This window comes from Euprymna scolopes, chromosome 15, assembly GCF_053919585.1.
Source record: "Euprymna scolopes isolate OS-2025 chromosome 15, ASM5391958v1, whole genome shotgun sequence".
NCBI classification, from domain to species: domain Eukaryota; kingdom Metazoa; phylum Mollusca; class Cephalopoda; order Sepiida; family Sepiolidae; genus Euprymna; species Euprymna scolopes.
The window spans coordinates 47275029-47284956 of record NC_136496.1 but is presented as its reverse complement, the minus strand read 5'-3'; the positions used below and the strand labels follow the sequence as shown (position 1 = coordinate 47284956).

The 9928-nt window shown below is 34.4% G+C and overlaps 1 protein-coding gene across 8 annotated transcripts in view; it reads right to left on the bottom strand.

Annotated features, from left to right (window-relative positions):
• Positions 1 to 3899: 3899 nt before the first annotated feature.
• LOC145293816 (protein cereblon-like) overlaps positions 3900 to 9928 on the bottom strand; it is a 106666-nt gene continuing 100637 nt past the window's right edge. For all 8 annotated transcript variants that reach the window (XM_080140433.1, XM_080140435.1, XM_080140431.1 and 5 more), the window contains 2 exons: positions 8881 to 8969; positions 3900 to 4034 (listed from right to left, as the gene is read on the bottom strand). In XM_080140433.1, coding sequence (XP_079996559.1) covers positions 3991 to 4034; positions 8881 to 8969 — 133 coding nt within the window. In that variant the 3' untranslated portion in view covers positions 3900 to 3990. The remainder of the gene's footprint in view (positions 4035 to 8880; positions 8970 to 9928) is intronic.

The following is a 9928-nucleotide window of genomic DNA, read 5'->3' as shown; positions in this document are numbered from 1 at the left end:
CATGCAAAACAATTGAAAAGACCAAGTCAATAGTTGTTTTCTTTTGTTCAAAATTCCTTGTATTTCAATTACGGGTACAATCGTAATTCGCTGTTAAGTTAGGGACTGGCCGTTTGTTAACTGCAAAGTTCTTTCGTTTTCGATAAAGACTAAAATACGTGGCAGGTCAATCGATGAGGTGCTTTTTCGCTCGTTCGAGCTCAGGGGAGCAGATGTCACTCCGTGTCTGTCGGTCTCTGTGTTTTAGTCTCTCAAAGCTCGCTGCTTATATTGTGGGGGCGGGAGCTAAATCTTCTTCTTTTTCTCTCATTCGGCCCTTTAGCCAATCAGGATGCTGGAACCGCTGTCACTCAAATCTTCGCCAGGCGGCCTATACCCAAAAAAGGAGCTATCTTTCTTCCTCTGTTGGCATTCGGGCGTTCTCAATCTCGGCCGGCGCGGGCCTAATGGAACTTGACATGTCGTAAAAACAGAAATGTCTTACTTAATTATTTTTGAGAGAACATAAAAACCGCTGAATCCAATTCCACAAAGGCCACGTGTCTTTTCAATAGGGGTCACTTATCGCCCAGGGCAGTCGACAATAGTCGCTTTGTTAATTGGGATTTCATTGGTATCTTCCGCGGGCTGTCATGGTCAATTAGTGTTTACAGCTTTCTTGACCAAAAGAAGTATCCCCCGCATTCTTGCCCTATCTACATTTCTTTCGTTTTATTTTTTTTTCTCTTTTTTTTCACAACTGATCTTCTTTCTATGCCTGTCGTTCGCCCCCCCCCCTCTTTTCTCGGGTTCCGTTGTGCGCATTCAGCTTGCAGTTTACTGCACATCGAGTCTGTCTCAGTATATGATTTCTGAATTAATTCACGGATATATATATATATAGCCATGTTATATATCATTTTGAAGCATGTTTTTCACTCTATCGAATCATGTTATTCATTACCGTTCTCAATCTCTTCATTTTTTTGGCAGGCTTTTCAACAGCATGGATAAAATTCAAATCCGTATGATTTTCTTATTCCAGTTCAAACTAGGCCGAAAAACATGTGGCACAATGGTAGTTCAAGAAATTTCGCAATGGTGACGAGAGCCTCAAAGATGGAAGATGGTTGTGGCTGGCTGTCTGCGGTTGATAACGAACGAAAGCCTTAATTTAAGCTGATCCTCACAAAACCGCATGAAAAGTTACTGTTGAATAAGTCGACCACTCAACAGTCGTTCGCCATTTAAAGCAAATAGGGAAGTCAAAAAAGTTAGATAAATGAGTGCCGCATCAATTGAACGATAATCAAAAAAATCGTTTGGAAGTGTCTTCTACACTCCTTCTGCGCAACAAAAACTACCGTCGGTTTCTTGAATGGATTGTGGTATGTGATGAGTGATGGGAAGTGGATCCTCTATGACAACCGGCGATGTTCGGTACAGTTGTTGGATGCCGAAGAAGCTCTACAACATTTCCTCAAGCCAAAATTTCACCAAAAAAGGGTTATGGTGACTGTTTGGTAGTCTGTGGCCGGTCTCATCCATCACAGCTTCTTGATTATGATGGAGAAGTACTGCCGACAAATTGACAAAATGCACCAGAAGCTCCAACGTATGTGCCCGAGATTGATCAATATGAACAGACCAATTCTCCTCCATGACAACGCTCGCCTGCATGTTGTTCAACTGAACTTGTAGAAGCTGAATGAATTGTGCTACGAGACTGCCTCATCTGCCATATTCACTGGACCTCTCGCCCACCGATTATCACTTTTTCAACCATCTTGACAACTTCCTGCGCAAAAAATGCTTCAAAAGTCGAGATAATGCTGAATCGGCCTTCAATGACTTCATCACTTCCAGAACTCCGAATTTTTATGCTAATTGGATAAATGAACTGGTTTCTCATTGGCAAAAATGTGTCCATTCTAATGGTTCTTGTTTCAGTTATTATGAAAGGAGTTATGATCTTTTGAAGTTGAACGTCAAAAGTCAACATTATTTTTGCACTCGTGGCATTTATTTGTAATGTCTTACCAGATAATAGTCAAGCATCAATTGTAAACACTTCATAATACAATTTCAGCGTTTATTTTTTTTCCGGGCAGAGAAAGCATTTTATGAATCATGGTATTAAGTTTCATTTAATTATAAACCTTACATCCCAACTAAGCTGAAGTATACTTTACGAGTACTTCCGAGATATTTTCTTGGTCTGAAGTCTTGCCAGAAAAAAGGGCTGTGAGAGCCTCTCATTTCTCCCTTGTAAAGTCATAACCCCCCACTCTGCAAACATATCCTGTGAAATGCCTTAAAATCTATGAAGCTATGATGGAGGTTTGCTTGACATTAATATTACTCTTTGTACAATCTGATCTAAAGTAATCATCTTTTACGTGTGCTGTTTTCATATTTAGTTTAATGTTTGTATTGTTGCATGGCTTTTAGAAATTCCAAACTGATCAATTTCTTGTTAGTTCTTTACAGGATGTTTGGGATACATTCGATAATTTTTTGCTATTTAATTTCAGAACCATTTGAAGTATTTAAGTGTTAAGTGCATGGATTGCTGATTTTGTGGGTTTGAGAGTTGTGGACAATGAATGACTGGAACTGATTGAAGAGAGTGACCTGAATCACAATGATTTGTGCTGGATTCAAACATTTCGAAATTTTCTCCTTGTATACTTTGTGAGCGGAAGAATTGCGATAGATATGTGAAAGCAGTGGTTATCAGGAAGGATCATTACTGGCATTTATGTTGCAACGGCCAACTACTCACTGTCAAACCAAGAAACTATAAAATAGGTCAAGCCAGAGATGCAATCAGATGAGTTGGGGGGGGAGGTGCAGATATTTGCTGAAGTAGTGGAAGTTCTGTCACATCCAGGTTTTCACACTTGTTGTAAACAATCTCTTTATTCAGTACTTGATAATAGTGAACAGAAACTGAATATGGCTATGTGAATAGAGTCTGAGTCCTTTGTTGAAGATGCAGAGTGATATGACATGGCCTTCACTAAAAACACATCCAAAGCCCATAACAGTTTGGTCTTCATGACACGTAGGATTTTTGCCACGAGTTGTGTTCGACCTTGATGACAAGTTTCTTGACTTTGATAAGAGCTGTTCTCTTGACCATCAATAGTTTGTCCTTTTGATTCTTGTATGAAGAGTAGCGAAAATCATGGTTCGGCACTATCGCTCTTGCCAAGGTCCCTATTGTTTTGCCTGGATCTTGCCACACCTTTATTTTTTAAATTTGTTTATATAGATTCTCAATGAAATTTGTTGTACTGAATGCCTGCTTCCACATCTCCATTGTAATTCTCTAACTTGTATATTCAAGAATCACTGAACTGCAGTTTAAGTTTCTACATTTTTTCATTCAGCAAAATCATCAAGTCACAGTCTCTTCCAATATTTTGGTGCTTTCCGGTCATCCATAGTTTCTAGTTTTCAAATGATTCTGAAATGAAAGGGTATAAAAATGATCATATTTATTGTGAATGTAAAACTAAGGAATGGTACTTGACAAAATATCTTGGATGCTGAAAAAAAAAGAAGTCCCTTAATATTATTAATATATTAATATATACTAATACCTGAGTGTGTGTGTGTGTGTGTGTGTGTCACACTTTGTTCACTGATGCAACACAAACTACTAATAACTTCAACAAAATATGAAGTATTTTTTTTTTTTTGTAAATTTTTATGTAATGGTTAAGAATTAACTCAAGATTTGGGGGGGGGGGTTCTGGGCTTCTTCCATAGAAATTGTAAATGTGGAGGAGGAGGGGGTAATATATGGTTTGATAGTTTTACTTTTCAGAGTTAGTCTCTCAAGAATACTTTTTTTTTTTTTTTAGAGTAAAACTCTTACATAACACAAAAAAATATAAATAACAAAGCCAATATCCAAATTGAAACATTTTATTTACAAAATTTATTGCAGGTAATGCTTTTATTTGTTATTGTTTTTTTTTTTTAAATTGTTATTATCGCAGTTCAGCTTCCATAACTTTTTGGCACCATAATAAGGCTGTCTGCATCTAAAAATAGAACAATACAAATAAGCAATCATCAGAGAATAACATTTAATGAGAAAACTGAGGTTGAACATTCATAAATAAAGAGAAATGCCAATGACTGGCATGTTGAAGGATAACTAAAGAATTAAAAAAAAAATAATCTGTTGAAAACAAAACATTAATTCATAAGAAATAAATGTACATGTTCTCTCTACTGAAAAAACCCCAAACCTTTTGAATTTACAGTCATATCAACTATCTAATAATATTTGAAATGGAGTGAACACATGTACTATTGTTAAATATATATGATTCAAAATGAACTCGCCAAAGAATATGCTACATAATACCAGCTCTTAATAAATAACTTTTACTAATATATATATATATATATATAACTTGGGTATTAAAATTAATAGATTTTTTGTTAATTCAATTTTTTTTTAAAGATCCTAGAACTTGAGGAAATGGATATTTATCTTATTTTTCAATTATCTTCCAAATGTGTGAGTGGTAATAGTGTTAATGTATTTAATTTAATAAAAGGTGGAAGTTAAAAGGTATACTTTATGAAATATTTTATTTTAAAACTTACTGTTTAATTTTTCGAAAGGCTGTTTTTTATACAAATTTCCAACTGTATTCTTGAAATATCAACCAACCTGGCAGTGGTATAAGCCAATAGAAAGCACGCAAAATCTCCCAATTGGTACATGAGAGTTTTTTTTTTTTTTTACACAGTGATCACCACTTATCAAGGCCTGGAAGCCACTCAGGGATAAGGGTTATTGCAAGTACATTACGTTAGCGTGGAGATTTGATGAAGTGTTTACTTAAGGGGGCGGTTCATTAGGAATTTGTTAACGTTGGACTTGAAGACATCCAAGTTGTAGTCCGGTGGGAAGCAGGCAGACGGAACAGAGTTCCACAGGCGTGCAGTTCTAAGAAAGAAGCTTTGTTCATGGAATCTGCGTTTTGATTTAGGCACAGATATAGAGTGGGGGAAATTTTTCACAGTGGATTCAGCTAGACGGGTGTTTTTCGTGAAAGATTGGCGAGGGGGGACCAGAGATTGAAGTTCAGACGAGCACCTGCCTTGGAAATAACGATAAAACAAGGATAGGCTCGCAACGTCTGTTCTGTGGGAGAGAGGTTGCAGGGTAGAGAAAAGGGCATCCCCCACTAAGCCACGAAGTCTATTTTGTACTCTGTAAAGGCAGGATAGGCTGTTTTAGCAGCTCCTGCCCAGATATGGCAACAGTATTCCATCCTTGGACGTCTACTTTACGTCCTTGCGTTGGAGCTGGTACTTCGCAAGTTTAGGCATGAGGAGGCAAGTTCGGTCCTTCACAAAATTGCTTTGCTCAGTGAAACACCGGGCAGTTTTCGCTGATAACATCACCATTGTTATGTCGTGCTTCTGAGACATCGATATTGTGACAGAGGTGCTCGTTCATCACTAAAAGACCACAGGGACCAAAATCAACTGCAGTAAATTGGTCAGTCTGCAGTTTGGTGCATGGAAATCAGCTGGAAGGATGGCTCGGTTTGAATACTTGGCATTTGGTTCAGACCAAGCCTCCAGCTCAAAAAGAATTAGTTGGAGGTAGTCAAAGGTCACAGCGTCAGTTAACTCTTGGCTTCAAAAGGAAACTTTATTTAAAAGGTAGAGCAGAGGCTTGCACCACGTACATCTCTCTCATCCTGTACCAACTGGCTGTAGTTCCTCTGCCTGCAAAATAGCTAAAGGCCCCCAACGCCTCCTATTCCCACTTTTTTGGGACAAGAGACATTGGGTTCACGTGTGAACGTGGGACAAGGGGCATTGGGTTCACGTGTGAAAAAGGCTTGGGAATGTCTGACCTGACAGGTCATCAAGACGCTTTCCTGAGCCAAACATTGTTTTCTGACTTCATCCTTGATCATTCGGTTGAGAATTGTCGTAGGCCTGGGGGTGAAACACACATTTAGATTTCAGCCCCAATTAGAGAGTGGTCTGCTTGTTTTCAGTTCAAAACATGCCAGAAAACAGTGCTCGATCTATGATTTAAAAAGGTTGAGAGAGTCTTAATAACACCTACCTTTATTCTTTGCTTTTTCCCCACTCATGCCAATGAAATTATTGTAAATAAACGACTTTTTATGTATACATTTATAAACAAAATCAATTTGAGATCTTAAGTAGGACGACTCCTGGAGTGAATGTGATAATATGGTGCTTGAGGATTTTAGTTCGGAATAGCTAGATAATTATGAGGTAGAGTGACAAGAATGACCACAGACCCCCACACACACACACACAACACACAAAAAAATCATTTAAATTTAAATCCTGGTTTACAATTTTGTATGCAATGTATTTTTTTTTTTTTTTAACTATTTTTTTGTTTTAATATTTCATGTTCATTTTATTGACTTAAATCATTTTGATAGATTTCCATAATTCATATAATTCCAAAATTTTTCTAAGTTCTTTTTCTTTCCTTTTACAGAATAGTTGATTACTGTTAAAATGTAATATTTAGAGAATTCTATAACCGCAAAAATATTTTCTATTATAAATTTCAGTGATTCAACGTTTCAGACCAGTTTTATTCAATTTCAAAGTTTTTAAATGGTAGTCCCATAAATTTTGTAGTTTCAAACGTTTTATTTTCCTCCTTTTAATTTTCAGTTTGATCTTAATCACTTTTCTATTGATGTTTGATTTTCAATTGTTTTATTTATTTTTTTTCCTTATTGTAGTCAACTCTGGATTAATCCATCTATTTGGTTTTTCATTTCTAAATTTACTGAGGTGTCATCAGCTAAAACCAAAACATTTCGTGCTCCAGATGCATTCCCTACAGTTTCAGCTATTGACAGATAAGAAAGATTTAAAATTAAACCACTTTTAAAATTAAACCACTTCAAGCTATGAATGAATTTGTGCATGTGCAGAAAAAATAGAAATATATTGGGAAATTGAAATGAACATTTTGCATTTAAACTTGTTGACATATTTCTGTATACATTATTCATCCAAACAAAGATTTTACTCGTTATAAATCATCCTTGATGTATGATTTACTATTTCCTATTAATTTCAGTGTTATGTGACAAGAAGTTTAAGAGTTTAAATATTTTCACACAGACATATACATTCATTCACTGTTTTGTTTATGTAGATTTAACAAACAAAAAGACTGGTTGGGGTGTGTATGTATGTGTTTGTGTGTGCACACACACACACACGGTGTCTCTGAAAGTTGAAGCCAATGAGCAAAGGGCTCATTTTTATCCAGTGGGCGTGGTTTAATTTTTTTGCCAAGAGAGCAAATTTTTCAATTATTTTTGCTGCTACATTGACTTTCTCAAATTAAAATGTTGACTTTACCCAAATGTAATAATTTAATTCTTTCTTTTTGATTTGTTTTCCTAATTAGACTGCCGCTGACTGCATGTTGAAATCGTAATTTCAGGACTTGTTTTATTGGAAATACTGCTGCTGGTTTAGACACTCACTAATCAGAAGTATTTTGATGTCCTAAGCTCTTTGATCTTAGTCATCCTGTAAGAGTACGTTTGTGTAGTCACTAACATTATGCTCAATAACATTAAGGTACAACTATAAAGAAACCTCTCCTACAAAGTGGAATAATAAATTTGTCACCCTAAGAAAACACTACAGGTTTATTTTAAAGCTTCTATTGAAAACATCAATTCAATTAACTTGAAAAATCAATTGTAAAAAGTGATATTCTCCTAAAGGTTGAAGGTTCAATCCTCAGTGTGGGCGACCGAAAAATACAATTGCGAATTACTTAGGACCTCTATCCAGTCATGGTTGACGGAACAAGAGCGTGTGACCCCTGTGAATTAAATAAAGGGTTCTGCTCAAAACTCTGTCCAAATTCCCGAGTTCAACAAGATACACCTGAAGAAGGTCGGAGGTTACATCGACCAAAACGTTGTGGAAATAACACTAAAGATGAGAACAGTAGTCTAATGAATCCAAATAATGTGAATAACCAATCCTCATCTCAAAAAATCAGAAACGTCAAATAGAGACGTATTTAAAAATAATGTTAGAAATTTTGGGAGATGTATATATATCATGAAATATAAATTTCACAAAAGAATTTTATATTTTATAATCATATTCCAAAGATCATTCAACAATATTTCTCCATATGTACATGTTTCAGAAAATTTTTATCGCTATTACTTGATAAATTTAACATTTTCCTCCTTGGCACATAAACTTTATCAACCTCCAGCAGAAACACTTGCAATGAGTTCAAAAAACAAAAATTTTAGATGGATGACACTGATAGTTTTTTTTTTTTTCCTAAAATTCCAAGCCAAAATTAAGTCCAACGCAATTCAGAATGGGATGCATTTAAACAGCTACAATTACAAACGTTTATAATCAATTTCTTTTTCATCAAACGTAATTTACTAAGAAAAACAATAATCTAAATGTCAGATGATGTTTACAGTTCAAATAATGTTCATAGGAAGACTAAAAAAATGCTGCTTCATCGTTCCAATCTCTGATGTTTTCAAATAACGATTTTCAACAACTCCAGGCATGATTAAAATTCACACAAGACTCTTAAATTCAGGGAAAAGAATTAGCTAAATTCATTTTGAAATTATGTGATAATGTTCTTTAAAGGAATTTTTTCTGCTGCCAATTTTTATTTATATAAAAAAATAATTTTGGATGTAAAATGTTGTATATCTAAAATACAAAGAAAAGTCAAAGTATTGAATTTAGCAAACATTAAATTATAATATAGACACAAGTGTGAAGAACTGAAATATTAATGAGATGTTAATTGAATGTCCAAATTTTTATCTTTATAAAAAAGCAACCACTCACATAACTGGTGCAACAAATGGTTTAGTATTAAACCAAAAAAACTTTCTCTTTTTCCAGTTATTGTATCGGGTTCTATAGCTTCAAAATGCCTACAAAAATAAGAGAATACAAATTATATAAAATTCTGAAAGAATATTTTCCTATGTCGAAACTACAACAAACATGTTAAATTAGCACGAGTCCAATTTCTTGTTTGCAAAAAAAATTTTATATGATTTTTAATTCTGACGAGGTAAATATGTATGTGATAGATTTAAGAAATCAAGTCATTGCTAGCCTTAATTTGTAATAAGTCAACCAACTTTTACCTTCCAATTTCATTTTAGAATGTTTATCGTTTTTAGAAATTTGCTTTTATTCAAATCTATTTCTAAAGCCTAAGATAAATGATTGTCTAAAAGTGCACATAGCTCATCTGAGTTAAATCTTTCTTAATACTAGATCAAAAAACAATTTCATTCAGAAATATTATATCCATAAACTGTATGATCAAAATCCTTTGAAAACTACAATATATGCTTACAAACAACAAAATATAATACATGGCAGAGTATTTTATTCTGTTTCAAAAATTATGCAAGATCAATTAGACGATATTCACAGCTATTCTGAATTTCTGCAAAAATTTTTTTTTTTATTTTGAATCATTATAAGGTGCTTATTCAGATTGGCACTTATAGTGATGACCAAAAACTTTTATGTTGTACCTACTTGTCATGGAATGAAGATTTTATATTATAATAATTATTAGAGTAATTTTTTTTATTTACGAAAAATAAATTTGCCGTTTTTTTACCAATAAGTAACATGTTTTACTAGGGAACATAATAAGGGGAGGTAATCATTGATTGTTTTGACAGTTCCATGGGTTGTCTGCTCTTGTCCTGGACATTTTTTTTTTTTTCACCCTAATCGAAACAGAGTAATACATGATTTCCTTGAATAAAAAATTAAACTACTTGATCAAATTACATAATTTTGGGAATATTTCATCTCCGTCCCATGACTGGTACGTACATTATACAGATATTTCTGTATATCCTTTAAT